The sequence below is a fragment of the Tachypleus tridentatus genome, chromosome 10 (genome assembly GCF_004210375.1).
Source record: "Tachypleus tridentatus isolate NWPU-2018 chromosome 10, ASM421037v1, whole genome shotgun sequence".
Classification (NCBI taxonomy): Eukaryota; Metazoa; Arthropoda; class Merostomata; order Xiphosura; family Limulidae; genus Tachypleus; species Tachypleus tridentatus.
Window position 1 is genome coordinate 156,850,389 of NC_134834.1, and position 19,209 is coordinate 156,869,597.

Sequence of the window (19,209 nt, forward strand, 5' to 3'; positions counted from 1 at the left end):
GAAGGCAGCTAGTCAACACCACCCACCGCCAACTCTTGGGCTACTCTTTTACCAACGAATAGTGGGATTGACCGTAACATTATAACGGCCCCAAGACTGAAAGGGCAAGCATGTTTGGCGCGACGGGGATGCGAACCCGCGACCCTCAGATTACAAGTCGCACGCCTTAACACGCTTGGCCATGCCGGGCCCTATTAGATTGTTATTAATAATTTTAGCATTTAAAATAAACCTTTCTATTATATACTATACATACTGTAAGTGTAAAGTGTAGTATGAGGGGAGAAGCAGTATCAGAAAATTAGTTGTCAACGCCCAGATATCGAGTTTAATGTTTTATCATTTTTTGTGCTCTATTCGTTCTTACAGAATCACGACTTGAGAGTTATTGTAAATTAAACACCTTACTGTAGTAAAACAGAAAGATGTTAGACACAGTTGAAAACTCCACTGACAAAGTGAGTTTTAAAAACCAATTAATACTCAAAAAATGACTAAAATTAACCAATTTTCTGTGAAATATTTCTTCCTTTTAATTCAATTCTGGAGACGAAATACATTGTACCTATTTTTCGAAAGCTCAACTTACCGTGAACGAACGCTGTATTATGAATTACAAACTATAGGCGAGTAGCAACAACTCACCTGGTATTGGTAGAGGCGTTTGGAGCCAAGTCTGTGTCGGACTGCCACTACTTGATGGACCATATAACAACGTCGTAACACACACCTTCGGGTGTTCCTTCTTCGTGATGATGCTTTCCATGCTTTAATATCACGTGATTTTAACGAAACAAATCACTTCAGGTAGTTTAGTAAATCTTACGAGCACCAACTGACGCAGAAATCGGCAAACAAAATTACTGAAAACTGAGGAGAAACAGTGTTCAAACAGTAAAAACTGAGATGATAATACGTACATTTGAGCATAACGTGGAATATAAACATACTTTATAAAGAGTTGTCACGTCTAAAGCTTGTAATTTGTACTTCTAGCACAAATCATACGCCTTAGTTTTAATTATTATATAAAGTCACATGACACCGTGCAATGATGTTAGATGGCTTGTTACCTTTCTACTAAATGTTGACACTAATGTACGGTCTCTAACAGCTAAAGAGAGCACTTGTGTCTTACACGTGCAAGAGTGCTTTACCAGCGTTTCTTGGGTTAGCGGGTCAGTGACGGTTTCATCCCAATCGATCCACCAATAAAGTTACCAGTTCGAATGAGAAACCCAAGCTGAACATACTGTTAATACAGATTATACGTGGAGGCGTATATAAACTTGGCAACACTTTAGATTCCAGTTTAGTCAGACTGCTAGACGGCGAGTGTACTTTAAACAAAACACGCATACATGGCGCATGCTACTGAACTGTTGTTATATCTAAGCGTTTCAATCCTTAGCACGTGATCCAATCTTAGCAGGAGCTAGATTTCACGTTCGCTAACAAAAACACTATTTTTTAAGTTATAACAAGCACACAAATATAAAAAATAAAAATCAATTTCTACAAAAGAAGGGCTAGGATATTTAGACAAAACCGATGCTGGTATATCGGTACTGTAGCTACCACTCTGTGTTATTTCTCCACAACCGGCATTCTTTACCGGAGAATTATGTAGTCGTGCCCATCCATATATTCAGAACAAAACTGGGGCAGATTATAGGCCACAGGTAAAACATAAAGGAGATTACAAATCTATGGTGAAAAAACAAAACAAAAACACTTCGTGCAAGCGCCGGCAAAGAGCGACCAATCACCAGGTTGCCTTTTTGAAGATCCCGCCTCTCTTTTGGAAAAGAATGACGATAGATATTGGCCTAGCATGACACAGAATTCAGCTTATCTCTCTCCTTCGGGTCGGCCTGAATATCAAGGTAACTTGGTTATCATCGGCCAATAGTTTCCCAGGTGAAGCAAAGGCGGAAATGACGTAATTTATATCAGTGAAGCGTCATAAAGCTCATACTAAAAACCTGAAGTGATACAAATGTGTAAAATAAACTTTGAAAGCTACTTTAGATACAAAATAATTATTTTGTAAATTTGTAAAATAACATTCATTTCAGACATAAACATCAAAAACACTTTATTATTAACGTTTTGTTTTTGAATTTCGCACAAAGCTACTCGAGGGCTATCTGTGCTAGCCGTCCCTAATTTAGCAGTGTAAGGCAGCTAGTCCTCACCACCCACCGCCAACTCTTGGGCTACTCTTTTACCAACGAATAGTGGGATTGATCTTAACATTATAACGCCCCCACGGCTGGGAGGGCGAGCATGTTTGGAGCGACGCGGGCGCGAACCCGCGACCCTCGGATTACGAGTCGCCCGCCTTAACGCGCTTGGACATGCCGGGCCTATTATTAACGTACACAATATTTTAAAAATTATTACTCTGACCTAGGATAACACAACGAGATTTAGCTCTCAGTTTTTCAGGAAACCAAACAAATAAACACGAATAGTTAATTTGTTGGTTTTTCTTCAATTTCACGCAAAGCTACTCGGGGACTATCTGCGATAGCCGTCCAAAATTAGTGGTGAGATACTAGAGGGAAGGCAACTATTCGACACCACCCGCTGCCAACACTCAAGCTACTATTTTACTAAGAAGTTGGAGAGTTGTCCAAAACGTTATAACGCTACTGCGGCACAAGAATGAGCATGCTCAGTGAGATGAAATCAAACCCATTATCTGGAAATTACGAGTAGAGCGTGCTAATCATTAATGCCCCCCCCTGCCTGGATGGTAAGTACACGTTCAATTAGAGCAGTGGTTCCCAAACTAGGGGTAAATTACCCCGTGGGGGTAATTTAACAATTTATCGGGGGTAATGGAGGGGTGACAGAAAAAAAAGTTAAAATTCTGAAAATCAAGAAAACATTGAGGTAGCTGGTATTAGGATTAATGTTAACTTAATCTTAGTATGTAAAGTTGTAAATTAAACCTATTTTAAGTAGGTAATAAAGTTAAACCAAATAACAATAAACACCAAAAACTAATATACAGTAGTAGAAAAGAAAAAATATGTATCTAAGTGTGTGGTAACCTAAAAGTATTTTGACAAGTATGCTTCAGAACACAAGTCACTCAGTAACCCTGATGACTCATCGACGTGTCCAGCACGCGTCACTCACTGCCTGAGGTTGCCTCTATTTCACACTGTCAGTTTCTATGTGAGCATCAGCCGAGGTAGACAAAACCTGGTATGTATGTGTACTGCCCTGTGCAGTATAGTTAGTATTTACCTACTATTACATCATTCCTATGCTGAATAAGCTCTTTTAATGCTATCTAGAATGCCATGAAAAAATAAATAATAAGTTCACATTGTTCACACTTTTTTATGCAGTTTTTCCTTTTCTTTTTCTGCAGATTAAACAATGAAATGTCTAAAAAGCGCACCTACTCTGACGCCTTTCTTCGCTATGGCTTTGTGAATTTACCTTCTGGTGGAGAGGATCGGCCACAATGTGTAGTATGTCACAAAGTGTTGACAAATGAAAGCCTCAAGCCATCAAAACTCTCAGCTCACCTCCAGAAGTGCCATCCAAATCTTCAAAATGAGGATCAGGCTTATTTTCAGCGCTGGGCTGCAGCACTGAAGAATATCCAGTTCGGTTCATCTGGAATTCAAGCCCAAAAGCTTCAAGCTGCGGTCGAAGCATCTTACTTTGTTGCATATAAAGTTGCCGAACAACAAAAATGCCACACCATTGCAGAGAATCTGATTATGCCTTGTGCATACGAGATGGTAAGCAAGGTATGTGGGGAGGATCAAGCGAGTGTCATATCTCTATCAAACAACACAATCCGCCGACGAGTCGATGACATGGCATCAGATATTCTGTCCCAAGTTACAACAGAGATCAAGGAGATCCTTGCAATTTGATGAATCGTGTGACGTAGCCAGTTGTGCTGTTCTCCTTGGGTTTGTTCGTTACGTCCACCAGGACAAGATCAAAGAAGAGTTCCTATTATGCGAAGATCTGTTGACAACCACGAAGGGAGAAGATATCTTCAATATCATCAACAGTTTCTTTACCACGAATGGATTGGATTGGAACAGCGTTCAACAGGTAGGGAGAGATGTTTATATAAAGTCTAGATTAGTATAGATACAATGAATTACATGGCATATAGTCATATAGTTTTATTTATTGTACAAGTAGCTGTAGTGTAGCTAATATTTTATACATAATTCACAAAAAAGTATCGTGCCTGTCGTACTGAAATACTAAAGTACCAAAATAAATTAAATTAAATTAAAACCATATAATTATAACGCAAAAGATAAGTAAGAATGACTAACTGACGCAATCTATAATGGTTTTTCTTTTTTAATCTAGGTCGATGGAGCACCGTCGATGATGGGTCGTAATCGTGGATTACGGGGCCCCATACAAGCTGTGAATCCAGAAATTTCTGTAGATCATTGCATCATTCATCGGTACTCTCTTGGATCAAAAAGCCTGCCTGGTAATCTGAAATTAGTGTTTGAAGATGTGTTGAAAATCGTCAATTTCATCAAGTCCAGAGATGTGAATTCGTGCATATTCAGGGAGCTGTGCAAGGAAATGGGAGAGCAGTATCAAGTTCTGCTCTACCACACCGATGTTTGCTGGTTGTCACGAGGCAAGGTTGTACGTCGAGTCATTGAGCTCCGAACGGCTCTTCAGGAATTTCTGAAACAAGAAGAATCTCCTTTTGCTACCAAGTTCACTGATAAGGGTGGCTTGCTCGACTTTGTTACTTGGCTGACATATTTGCGGAGCTGAACAGTGATAATCTGCAACTCCAGGGCCAAAACACGACTGTCATTGATGCCCATCACACTGTGACTGCATTTCTGGGAAAACTGAGACTCTGGATTCGACGCTTGGAGAAAGGAGTGATCGCTCAGTTTCCCACCCTAGACCAGTTTGTTGAGGAGAATAGTTATGATACTGGATCACTTTTACAGACCATCAACAAAGAGATGAGCGACTATTTGAAGGGGCTTGAAACAAGCATGCAGCACTACTTTCCAGAGAGTGACCTAAAAACAGCCAGTCTTCAGTGGATCATTCATCCCTTTTCTGTACCTGATGAGGCCATTCATGATGATGATTTCCCTGCAAAGAAGGAGTGGATCACAATGCGAGCAAATGAAGCCTTGAAAGTCAAATTCCAAAACCAAAATGCAGATTCCTTTTGGATTTCACAACTAGCTGACTCGCCAACTCTGTCCAAGAGAGCCTTGAAGTTGTTGGTATCATTCTCAACAACGTATCTGTGCGAAAAGGGGTTCTCAACCGTGCTGGGGATGAAAACAAAAAAGAGGACTCGTTTGAATGTTGCAAACGATGCCAGGCTGGCACTTTCAACCACAAAGCCAAGAATTCCTAAACTAGCTTCAAGTATGCAACTCCATCCATCCCACTGATGTTCTTGACATCTTTGGCAATATTCATTAAAATGCACAATGATCAAATACAATAATTAAAAGTGTAATTCAGTGTAAATAAATTGTAAATAAATATAGTGCAATATATCTCTAGTTTAATTTAGCCATATATATCAATGTTGAAAACATTTTGTGAAAGGGGTAACATGCTTAATGTGGCATGTTAAATTGGGTAACAAGCTGAAAAAGTTTGGGAACCACTGAATTAGAGTGTTACAATTTGTAACCACTGCTTTATTACTATCAGGGGCTAAGTGAGACACTGAACAAATGCCTGGCGAGTAGGCAATGTTGACACATTTTTAGAAACCGATTCATTTGAGTTTAATTCTTTAGCCAGTATGTAGAACATGAAAATTCATTGGGCCACTGTTAGTGATATTGCCTGGGCTGGTTCTTTAAAGACAATGCATCCATCGTTACTACGTTCTTTGAATTTAAACTAACTATAGACTATGGTTTATTAAGTAATGATGTCGCGAAGACGTGTTTATTTTGTTTTAAACGCAGAGTTGCATATCGCAGGAATTAAACTCCAGATTGTAGCATTATAGATTCCTTAATACGACTGCTCAGCCATCCAAGGGTGGAAAGTGACTAAAACCGCAACGACGGTTTTATGTTAAACTGTTGTGACAAAAAGTTGTCTTTGAAAGCCGTCTATGTATTCATGGAGCCGCCGCTAACGTCCTGGGCAGAACATAAGGATTCTTGTTACTGTTCATTATGCAACAGTTATACCGTCATATATTTACTTTAATACCTGCATTTGTTTCAGTATAATTTCTTATACATGTGACGTATATTGTTGGATGTGTATTGCTTAAGTCCCGCCTGTTCTTTCAGTTTGTAGAACAGTCTCGAAAGCAAAAATCAACAATATGCGATTTACGAAACATTTTTAAACATTCGAAATTCTGGCGTGAAGGTATGAAAGCGCCAAATAAGAATATTATCACGATATTATTGGTCAGCTAAAGTTAATATACTATAAGCCTCAAAATTTATAATTGTGATTAAAGCTTATTAATCAGAAAACTATACAATTTGACCAGAAACTTTTACAGATTTTGAACATTACAAACCGTTAAATTTCAGCGAATTAATTTCCGACGTTAATATTTCTACGAGGACATTAAATATCTTCGTCGGTAAAAAGTCAGCGACGTGAAGCCAACCAAGCTAACCAGGTTAAGCGAGGTGTAACAATATCAACTCAAAATTAATTTGCTCGTTGTGGACCTTGATTGTCGATAAATTATTCAGTTTTAAACGAGAAACTCATTTGAAATGAAATTTTTTTAAGACAGCTTGTATGGGTATTAAAACTTTAAATAAAACAAAGTACATGTCACGTATTATAATTTATCTCGGACGAGTCTCCGATTTACTATGTAACTCACATTGCTTATTATTATTTCAAATAACTGAAAATTTTAATTTGAGCTTAGTAGTTAATTAAATGTTAATGTGTATCAAATTTTTGTTATTTATCAACAAGACTCATACACACAATTTTTAAACACAAATATATTTTAATATATAACAAAAACAATTTATAATAACGGTTATTACTAATAGTTATTGTAAATGATGGTTTATATACAACAGTTTTATAAATTACAGTCAATACTGGATCTTATATCCGGTATGGAACTAAATATTTTTATCGGCGATCCAAGTCCACGACGAGCCTATTAATTCTGAATTGATATTGTTGCACCTCGCTTAAGCTAACGACATCTCTCTTGGCTAGCCTCACACCGGTTAGAAGTTGACTTCTTACCAAAGAAGATATAACAAGATAGAAATAGAAGATAGAAACAATAACGTCCGAAGTAATCTGCTGAACTTGAACGGTTTGTAATGTTCGAAATCTACAACGTTCATGGTAAACTTCTGTAATTTTTTAAATTTTTAGAGGTTAATCACAATTATAGTTCCCAGACCTATAGAGTACTGACTGTAGCTGTTCAATAATATTCTTCTCCTCCGTCTCTCGGCTAGCTGCTTTTATTTATAGGAATCACGCGATTCTGTAGAAATTTCGACAAAATTCTAGCGCTTTTTCATCAAACAAGCATTGTTGATTTTTGCTCTCAAAAACGTTCTACAAATTTCGAGAACAGGCAAGACTTGTGCAATACAGTCAAGAATGTACGTTACATGCAAATATAAAACTATACAGAAACAAACGAAGGCTCTAAAGCAAACATATAACGGTAAATTTGTTACATACAGAACAATGTTTCAAACTTCTTAGGTCATCTTCAGGTTAACAAAGAAAGTTTGTAAACTCCATCCATATGTAGACATGAATGCTTTGGATGTTGCCTCCTTTTCTTTTTTCAAATGCCAACAATTCGACATAACATGACCAGGTCTTTTATTACAAAAATGACAGACAAACCTTGATGATTATGATGATGTTTATTCTGACTGTCAGAAGATTTCGAACTAGAAGAGCTGGATTTTTCAGAAGATTTCTCAACTTTAGTGGATTAGACAGGTACAAGTTTCTGCTGAGATGGCAGGAATTTCTTTTTATACAAATTGGTTTTATGTGTTAAAGTATAATAATCAGAGCAACTGCTTCCTGTAGTGCTTCAACTTTCTTTTCATTTAAGTAAGTTTAAATTAATAATGACCATTTTTCAATGGTTCATTCCATGGTTTGGGCAACTTTCTCAAAATGATGGAAATATTTATCAACGTCATTTTCATTGAAAGGTAGGACATTGATATATCGACTGAGTTCAAAATTGTCATTTTGCCTTGATCGATTGAAGTAAAGTCTAATTTCCATTTCTTTCAGCTTCGATAGGGCTTGTTCAAGCTCGATTTGTCTGAGTTTTAACTGGGTTTCTAACTTATATTTATCACTCAACTCTGATTGGCTAGTGGTAACACTAGAGTGTTTCCCTAATGCTTCCTCAAACAACAAATCATAATTGACTAGTATTTCGACAATATGCTTTTATAGTTCGTTTTTTTCTCATTGATTTCTTAACTTTCAACTCTAAAATTTTGGCATTTTTATTTACTTTTGTTTGTGGGAGGGTGATTCAAGAAAATATTGATAATCAGACATGATCAAATCTTGTTGGTGCTGATAAATACAAATTGAATTAAATTTTTAATTTTAATTTAGAATGAATTTTGTCTCTGATTAAGGTCTTGAACACAAGCCCCCAGATTATCATGCTACATATTATAATTTACCTCGAATGAGTCTTCGATTTATCATAAAACGTATGTAACGATTTTAAATAGAGGGAAATTTGAATTTGATGTTGAAGTTGATTAAATGCCAATATGTATCAAATGTGTGATATTTGCTAACGAAACTGACACACATTTTTCTTCCTTAACACAAATATATTTTAATATATAAACAACAATACAATTAATAATAAAGATTATTACAAATAATGGCATATACATATATACTAATATTTTACAAATTCACAAACAATATTCATTCATCTAGCTGGTCTGGAACTGAATATTTTATCGACAGTTCAGGTTCAAGGCGTGCGAATTAGTTCTGCGTTTATACTGTTAAACTTCGCCTAAGGTAGTTAGTTTTCTATTCTTGACTAGCCCCACGCCGCTTATAAGCTGACCTTTAAGCAACGAAGATATTTAATTTTCTCGTAGAAATATTAACGTCCGACGTTAATTCACTGAAGTTAAACGGTTTGTAATGCTCAAAATCTGTGAACGTTCCTGGTCAAATGTCTGTAGTTTTACGATTAATAAGTGTTTACCACAATGATAGATTCCGAGATTTATAATATACGGACTGTAGCAAACTAACAATATTATACTGTCTTCTCACGTCTTGCGATAGCTACTTTTATACTGATGAGGCGAGATTCTCGAAAATTCATTTAGCAACAATAATATTTGAAGATACTCTAGTGATTTCGTAAAACATATACTGTTGATTCTTACTCTCAAACATTTTCTACAAATTTAGAGAACAGGCGAGACTTGCACAATTCACATTTAACAATAAAAGTTACATGCATTTTAAAACATATGTATTGAAACAAGACAAATATAAATATTAAAACAATATTAAACCCGTTACAATTAATATAATGACAAACAACCAGCATTTTGTGTTAATGTATCCTGAATTGTGGTGAATGTATTAGTATTTTATGTATAAATGTCTTCGCCTCGTTGTTCACATCACAAACACAGTAAAGTTTAGATTGCATACTTTAATCACTTTACTTCATGGTTTATTCAACTGCTCATTCTGGTTTCTAAGCTTCATTTTCTCAAACGTCATTGGGACTTTAATTAATCTTTATCTTATTTCCAGACTTCTCTAATGGTTGAATAAATGTACAGTGGAGCCTCTCACTAACGACTTCAAAAATGCCTCGACAAAAAGGTCGTTAATGAGGGGGAGTCGTTAGTGAGGGATGGATACCCAATTCGTTACCAAGATTTAAATTATGTACGTTTTTACAATAGGCAAAGTGTTCAAATACTGACTGGATATACGATCGTAAACTAAAGAAATCACTAATGTTCATGCAGACTTAAAATACGATCATAAAAGACATTTTCTTAAATCACTAATGCTCATGCAGACTTCACAGGCGTCACAAGGCTGTAGCTTAGAAATTGCATTAGGAGGAAGTAAAACGATTTTTACATTAGATAGAGGGATTGCAACATGGGCAGTGCAGTTGTCGATAAAAAAGCAGAACATTGTGTTTCTGAAGTTTCATTTTGTTGTTAAATTTTTTTGCCCATTCGGTAAATATGGGAATTGTCATCCAGGCTTTTCGGTTGTGATAATAATCTACACCCAATGAATTCATATCAGAATTACGAAAGCAACGCGGCTTAGCACTATGACCAATAACAAGTGGCCGAACTTTCTCTCCCGACATGCTACAGCAAAGCATTACTGTAACCCTTTCTTTCGAAACTTTTACACCGGATGTCGTTTCTCCCTTCTTGACCATTGATTTCGTTGGAAGTGATCTGTATTGTATCCCAGTCTCATCAGCGTTAAATATGTCATTAGGGGAATAGCCTTCACAGATGGATGGGAGACGATTAGTCTAATCTTCAACTGCTTCTTGAGAAACTTCAGCACTTTCGCCACAGAAAATAGCTGCTTTGATATTATGCCTTTTTACGAATCTATCTAACCATCCATTGCTAGCAGAGAAGCCTTCATTGCCAAGCTGAGACGCCAATGTTAATGCTTTTTCTTGAATTAGTTTCCCGGTAATTGGTAGATTCCTGGATCTTGTATTCACAAACCACTGCCACACCTACTCATCCAACTCGTCGTATAGGCATCTTCTCTTGTTCTGCTTTTTTTCTGGATTTTCGCCTGTTTCCCACTTTTTCAAAATTTTTTCTTTCTCTTTAATGATTGTCTGAATTTGGGTTTTACCAACTCCAAGATCCGTGGCGATTTTTATTGCAGTTTCCCCTTTGTCGTGTCGTTTAATGACGGAAACTCTCTCTTCTAAGTTAAGCAACTTTCTCTTCGACATTCTGGTGAAACATGAGTCTGTGTTATGAGGAATCTTCATATTATGCACACTAATCCTGTCTGTTAAATAATCCGATTTAGTGTTCCTAATTCATTATGTACTATAGAATAAGCGCACTGAGCGCATTGAGAATAAGATTAATTTACCAATGAAAATTAATCTTCTTTTCGATTCGACGCACTGGAAATAGATTTATTGTTGAAGTAGATTACGTAATACTGTTTAACTACGGAATAATTAAACTCATTTGTAATATGCCATAAATGAGAAGGCAGACCGCTATGTAACTTCACATAATATGCCACATAATAATGTCACTTAGTCGTTAGTGAGAGGTAAAATAATCAAAATTGTTCAATTTGGTAGGTCGTCAGTCGCGTTTGAGGGGAAGTCGTCCACGAGGGGTCAATTTAATGCAAACAGGGTACCATAAAAAATTTTCCGGTCGTATGACAGGGGGAAGTCGTTAGTAAGGGAGTCGTTAGTGAGGGGCTCCACTGTATTAAGAAACATTTGACTGACGTACATGAAGTGCTAGAATTATTTATAAGCCACTAGGGTAGATAATGTACAACAACATGACCATATACCTAAATGAACTTTACATCAATCTTTGTTTTGAGCTCAGAAATCGTTGTCATGAAAAGATGATGAAGCTATCACACACAAGTACCGGAGAATCCATACAGTTTATTGTTTTTATTTAAATCTCCGAAGAAAATCACGACAGGACAGCGAAATCCTGTTTTTGAGTTTGTTGATTTTTTTTAACGATAGTAAGGATAAAAAATTGTGGAAGGTTAAATATTGGGTTGGTTACGTAGGAAAATAAAGGATAGTAAAGATATAAGAAACTATGGTGGTTTACATGTTGGGTTGATTAACAGAACAACTGTATTTGCTATTCAGTATCGCATCACTTCAAGCGACCCCAAATATTAGGAGCTCTCGACAGCTACTTGTCTTGCCTATTCCTAACGCCGAGCTAGCCGTAACTACTACAGTGGTACCTCGGTTCTCGAACTTAATCCTTTCCAGAAGGCTGTTCGAAAACCGAATCAATTTTTCCCATAATAAATACTGTAAATTAAATTAATCCGTTACAGATCTCCAAAAGTTTCGCATTATGAAGCATTTAAGTAAAAATATTGCTTATTTATACCTTTATAATAATACTTACATGCATAATTTCAACCACAAAAACTATAAACACAATAAAAAAACAATAAATGAAAATTTAACTGCACTTTACCTGTGCTGAGGAGAGCTGATGGCGTGAGTGAAAGGTGGTGAAGAACGTGGAGAGAAGAAGGATTATTATTGTTTGGAAGGGGAGTCACCTTCCATAAAAACGTCTCAGGTAACTCTCCTTCTGGGGTTCTTTTTCTTTTCTGTCTCTTTGCACCGCTACAACCTGCTTGAAACTCACTGGACCTATTTCTCATTAAAAACTTATTTAATGAGGTTTGTTTCTGACTGCCACCCTCCCCATGTCTCATCACACTATGTATGCCACTTCTCTTCCAAAATTTTTCAAACCACCCCTACTAGCCTTAAAGGCATCGCTTGTATCAGCACTCGTTCCAGGGGTGTTTTTCAGGAGGTAAGCATACAACTGCTTTGCTTTCTCATAAATGATGGTCTCAGAAATGCTATCACCAGCTAACTGTTTTTCGTTTACCCAAATCAACAACAGTTTTTCTACCTCTTCCATTGTTTGTGATCTTTGTTTTTTTAAGCACTGTCATTACTTTTGCAACATCAGCTCCTTTGATGACCTCTTTATTTTTCAGTATGGTGCAGACTGTAGACTTCGCCACACCAAACTGTAGAGCAAGGTCAAACACACGAATACCACTCTCTTACTTCGCTATGAGATCTTTTTTCACCTCTATTGTGGCTCTAACAACTTTTCTTTTTGGTTTGCTGCTTTCATTATCTTTCTATGACCCCATGGTGGCTTATTTAATCAGAATATTTAGAAAAAAAGAAAAACGAGGACGTTTACAGCAGATTTTAACGGGGATGTGGACTGAGCGACAGGTGCGGGTAAAATGTTTTGGGCAAGCTTGGCGTGGGCCGAAAATGGTCGAAGGGTCGTTCGGATCATCAGTCGGGTTATTTCGGGGGTTCGGGCCACGACAACTTGGTTCAGGAACCGAGTTTATGTTCGACAACCGAAACATTTTTTTTCTCAAACAATATGTTGGAAACCCAAATTGTTCGAGAAGGGAGTCGTTCGTGAACCGAGGTACCACTCTATTTGTTTCTATAAAGAACAAGGTTTAACCTCAATGGCGTTTTCAGCAATTTCATCATATCTCGAAGAAGTTTATTATGATTTGTTTTCAACAGATAAAATTCGAAACGAAAATATATTTCTGAAAATATACACATCAGAGATTTATATCATACTGCGTTTTGTTTATCATTTGTAGTAACAGCTCGAAAGGTTAAATACAATTTCTTCATGTTTGCGTATGTCCGTGATATGTCAAGTTCACTGTCGGTTAATATGGTTTCCACACCTATCGCTACAGTTTTACTTGCATCTATATACTGGGAGTCTCGAATTCAAAAATATTAACTAAAACAAAAACATAACCTAAGTTCCCATTTCAGGGATTTTTTACTGCTTGTTGTCTGATAATTCTACTCGTTGTATTATAAGAGACATTTCCTGTTTTAGAGAAAAAGATAATGAATGAGCGATTACAAAAATAATACAAAAAACTGAAAAACAACAACACAATTTTACAATCTGTTTGAAAAACAAAATAGCAGGAGCAGTTTGAGAATATTTAAAAGCTTTGGGATATCTGATACACATGTAACTGATTGGCCTATTTGTGTTAATACTATTTCGAATAATGTGCGAAATGCAATAATTAAATCCGGAAGCAAATCTCGAACTTATTCAGTTGATTTAACCACGCCAGATTTGAAATTCGTTTGTTTGTTTGTTTTTCTTATAGCAAAGCCACATCGGGCTACCTGCTCAGGGAATTATTTAATCGATAAAGTAATTTTATGGCCAGAATATTTCTACCAGTATATTATACATCTTAAGATATAACTTCAAATATGGACACGTTTAGGAAATTATTGGTAGTTGATGTGCTATAATACCAACAGTGTTTTATGAAGTTTACTGAGATGGTTTCAAAATACCGACTTACCTTTTTTATTGAATTTTTTCTTTCTATCGTCCTTAATGAATAATATATGAAATTTTGTTTCCCCGCGATAAGTAGTTTTCAATGTATAATAATTTTAAACATGGGTCTTTTTATAAGCATCCAGCATAAGACAGAACAATTAACTACAGTATTTCCGGAAATAAATTATATATATATATATATTATAAGACATGTTCGTATTCTTTTTCTTCTTACAATTCAATGTGTACCACTGAAGTTATTAAGAGATAGTTTAGCAAAACCTTCTGAAAAGCAGTTTCAGGATTTCCTGTATTCGAACATCCAACCTAATATCATAGTTGCATTGACTGATATAGTAAAAGTTTGGTTTGAATTTCTCGCAAAGCTACATGAGAGCTATCTGGGCTAGTTCTCCCCAATTTAGTCGTGTAAGACTAGAGGGAAGGTAGCTAGTCATTACTACTCACCGCCAAGGAATAGTGGTATTGACCGTCACATTATAACGCCCCTACGGCTGAAAGGGCGGGTGCGCTTGTTGGGTGTGACGGAGATTCGAACCCACGACCCTCGAATTACGAGTCGAGTGCCTTAAACACCCGACCATGCTGGGCCGATGGTAATAGTTCCGTTGTGTATTATTTTTATAAGGATTTTTATTTATGTGTATCTATGCGAGCATCCATAGAATACATTGCACTTTATGAAAATAACTGCAGATGTTAATACAGTTGTCGTACAGCAGCATATGCTAACGCGATGCCACGAAACACTGCCAGCACCTAAGCATATCCAACTTGACTCATATCAACTTCTCACTGTTCCGCCGCGGCAAACTTATGATTAGAGATATATAAAAACATCTTTCTGAATAGAAGCATTCATACAGCGGGATAGTTATATGATGGACAATTAGATATTGTAGGAGGGACCCTTTAGTTTTCTCCATGAAAGTGAGGGAAAAAAAGCTCAGATAGAACGAAAGGAAAGGGCTCTAAAACTACGTTTCTAACCAATCTGCCAAGTAAAGGATTCGTATTAGGGCCCTTTGATCCAAAATATTATTGCGATGAAGCTAACACGTCCCATTCTTATGTTAACAAAGTGATAAATACGGATTTGAAGTTGTTGAAGCTTATGAACAAAACAGTTAATAGTTCTAACTACACCTCAAAACCAATAGAGGCTTTCATGTGCAAAATAGCCATATACTCACCTACTTGTTACGTCTTCCACCGAAGTTACAGTGGACTGTTATGTCTGCTAACTTGGTCTTGGAAACCGACGTCCACGACAGTAAAAGGTGCTTGAAAAGTTGATCAAAGTGTATGGCCTAAGATAAGTCTCGCTGTCCTTCACAAAAACTTGTTAAAATTTAAATTGCGGTGTCAGGAAACATTGTGTAATCATTGCCATCATAACAGGCACGAACAACGATGAAGGAAGTAGTTACAAGGGCAGCACGTGATCTGAAACGTTATTCTTATAGAGAACGACTAATCTTGAGCATATATAGGTGTGTGCAGACGTATAATGCAAGTACTTACGTATCAAAGCACACATATATATGTATAATATTTGCAAAAAAAAAGCCTTAACGAATTGAAATACTATGATATATGGATACTTTATAAGGGTATACACACACATATATATGTGGGCGATACTAATTCAAACAAGGATTTTATCTTGCCCGTAAACCTGTTAGAAATGTACTAGTTTGTGTAATTAAGAAAAAAAAATATTACTTGGAAGGCCTAGGAGGCTAGCCTTTTAGCTCAGACAGCAGAGCACTAGACTGAAGTGAGACTGGACTCGGTTGAAATACAAGAACATTATGTATCATGATAAAATAAAATCACTGCAAACACATTCTATGGGCATAAGGAAGCACTAAGTATTTATTCCTTGGGCAGTATTCGCCCCAGTAATGTGCAGAGTACGTTGAAAGGCAGAGGCTCATTGACAAAAATGGGCACTGGTTTAAGAACATAAGGCAAGCGCTATTTTTTTGTTTTGTTGTTGTTTCTTTCTTAGGAGGCCTGGCATGGCCTAGCGCGTTAAGGCGTGCACTTCGTAATCTGAGGGTCGCGGGTTCGCGCCCGAGTCGCGCCAAACATGCTCGCCCTCCCAGCCGTGGGGGTGTTATAATGTGACGGTCAATCCCACTATTCGTTGGTAAAAGAGTAGCCCAAGAGTTGGCGGTGGGTGGTGATGACTAGCTGCCTTCCCTCTAGTCTTACACTGCTAAATTAGGGACGGCTAGCACAGATTGCCCTCGAGTAGCTTTGTGCGAAATTCCAAAACAAACAAACAATTTCTTTCTTAGAGGAAAGAGGAGGTTGTTAGATGAGTCTATGGGGAGTGTGGGTTAGTTTCAGTGTATATAAAATAAAAAGTCATAAGAAGCAAACAGATTTTCTTTTATTCCAATTCATTTTGTTTTAACACCACCTTTATTATCTAAAAGTAACGATTAAATTATTGTATATTAACTCTTCTTACTAACAAAGCACAGTCGTTATTTGTTTTACTGTATAAACCCTACAATACCCTGTGTTCTATTCGTTTTAAAGCTGACCCCACCCCAAGTAACTCGCAACAAATAAAGTGTAGAATCAGTTGTAACTTTTCATAGTTATTGATAATTTTATGATAGAATAAAAACGACACTTTTGGAGCATATGTTTACCCGTTAATATAACGCAATCTTTGCGTGCTAGCTGATCATGTTTGGCCTGAAGATACACGCGGACGACATGAGATAATTATAACTCATGGACACGTCAAAATAGTGTATTTTCGTAGCTTTCTTTGTTTGTTTGTAATTAAGTATAAAGCTACTTAATGGGCTATATGCGCGGTGCCCACCACGAGTATCGAAACCCAGTTTCTAGCGGAATTAGTCCACAGACATTCCACTGTGTACTGGCGGGGGGGATTCTTGCAGCTAATAGCAGTTGAAATTATTATGCTGTATAATGGTTTGTTCCTGCAATGTTCTTTTTTATTTTTCAGGAAGGGATTATAAAGTATTTTATTGTAGTGTTCTGTTTTACAGATACAGCACCACTGTAACTCTTGTCTGTTTGACACTGTGGTGCCCCCTGCTGGTACAGCGGTATGTCTACGGATTTATAACGCTAAAATTAGGGGTTCGATTCCCCTCGGTGGGCTCAGCAGATAGCCCGATGTGGCTTTGTAATAAGAAAACACACATAGACACTGTGGTGGGATTTGACCATTTCTTTTATAACACACTCAAAGCTTCAAAGCGCGGAGCGCATTCTGGTGACAAGGAAACGTGAGACATGAAATTCTTGGATCCTTTTCTTGTTTCTCTATTTGTAATTTTTTGTTTTGAATTTGGCGCAAAGCTACACGAGGGCTATCAGCTAGTCATTACCACCCACCGCCAATTCTTGGGCTACTCCTTTACCAACGAATTGTGGGATTCACCGTCACATTATAACGTCCCCACGGCTACACAACGGACTTTTGTGCTCTGCCCACCACGTGTATTAAAAGCCAGTTTCCAGCATTGTAAATCCGAAGACATACCTCAGTGCCACTGGGAGGCTCCGCGATTCCACAATCACAGCATGCTAACCACCATGACACACCCCGCCTTCCTTTCCATCTCTCTATGTTATTACAAACCCTTATATCCGTTACTTGATGTTGGTATGTTTATAGATTTTGATTAATCATTCGTAATTTTTCACAAAATTTCAAATATTGTTTAAATGTCTAGCAGCGTTACAACTTAACGCCCAATCATTATTTCGTTTTGAAAGACGTAAAATTAAAAAGTTCTTTTAAAATTAATAATGATTGTATAAATTATATATGTCCATAATAATTGAAAATTCTTATTCAGTGACAAACTGTGATGATTTCCTGGAGTAATGATGTTTGTACTGTAGAATTACTCAAACATGATAGTTATATAATGTTTGTGTGTGAGCTATGCAATTCTAAGAAATTACGCGTAAAAGCAAGGAAGAATATGCGATAATATATCAATAACACATACACTTCTTATATCCAGTGCCGGCGAGTTCTTTCGTCAATCCCAATGCGACTCAGGACGGCTGAGATACCACAAATACAATAACGGACTAGATACGATAGTGTGTGAAAAAAACAATACTGAAAAAGTTTATTTTTTCGTTTCTGCTAAAACAGTTTGAGTATATAGACATTGTTAAACAGACTAAGCCACGGTTACTTCGCGTGTATAGATAAAATATGTAGTTCCAGTTCCGTGAAAGTGTGATATTTTGCAATGGATTATTTGCCTAGAATACGTGTGAGCACATAACATGCGTGTGCTTGTGAACGAGGATTTCCCTCCACTGCTTCGTGCCATTGTTATATAATGACCTTTAAATCAAGATATAATGTTAAGTGATTGCACGGAATCCTTTCGCAATTTTAGCACTGAAATTTGACAAAACATTTCAAGGTTAAAGAAGGAAATAAACTAATGTTCCACTAACTAAAAAACAGAGGATTACAAGAAGAAGAAGCTAACATAATCAGTAATTTAAAATAAAAGAAAGTTTCAACATATTCTGGAGGAAAGTGTTTGGTTAAAACATTTGTAACAACTACGGTTTGTTAGTTGTAAACAGAGGCATTTATCGTGAATTTTGAAAGTTTGTTCAACGTTCAGTTTTGTTGGACGGTTAGATGTACCCCCACTGGTCTGATAGTCAGTCTGTAGGCTTATGACGGAGACAGCATAGATATAACGCTGTATAACTTTGTTCTCGAACCACCTGATTTTTTTACCTTGGGGAACAACAACATATTTTATTTACTATGCTGTTATTATTTCTTTTTGAGCTATTATTTTTTGAGCAACCTTTCCATGGATCATCTGAAGGGAGCCATGAACCACAGATTAAAAAGCACTTTCTTAGATAAAAAAAATGATCCTTTTATTGAATATCAGTGAGGTATTTTTTCTCTAATCTGATTCTTTATATAAGAACAATCTGCGGTTAACTTAAAATCTGAAACAACACGTACTGAAATATCTCCACAAAATCA

General features: G+C 36.8%; 2 protein-coding genes across 9 annotated transcripts in view; one reads left to right on the forward strand and one right to left on the reverse strand.

The window, feature by feature from the left end:
* LOC143230716 (zinc finger BED domain-containing protein 5-like) overlaps positions 1-4,791 on the forward strand; it is a 47,224-nt gene extending 42,433 nt beyond the window's left edge. Inside the window, exons 6-7 of the mRNA XM_076464757.1 lie at positions 3,389-4,092; positions 4,363-4,791. Of these exons, the coding sequence (XP_076320872.1) occupies positions 3,841-4,092; positions 4,363-4,791 (681 nt within the window). The 5' untranslated portion in view covers positions 3,389-3,840. The remainder of the gene's footprint in view (positions 1-3,388; positions 4,093-4,362) is intronic.
* The window catches only part of LOC143230715 (retinoic acid receptor RXR-alpha-A-like), a 54,003-nt gene extending 38,393 nt beyond the window's left edge, over positions 1-15,610 (reverse strand). The window contains exons 1-2 of one of the 8 annotated variants that reach the window (XM_076464749.1): positions 15,368-15,604; positions 646-870 (exon numbers count right to left, since the gene is read on the reverse strand). In XM_076464749.1, the coding sequence (XP_076320864.1) occupies positions 646-766 (121 nt within the window). In that variant the 5' untranslated portion in view covers positions 767-870; positions 15,368-15,604. Of the gene's footprint in view, positions 1-645; positions 1,857-12,245; positions 12,853-15,367 lie in introns of those variants that run through there. The other 7 variants (XM_076464753.1, XM_076464754.1, XM_076464747.1 and 4 more) reach the window with 7 other exon arrangements.
* Positions 15,611-19,209: the final 3,599 nt, after the last annotated feature.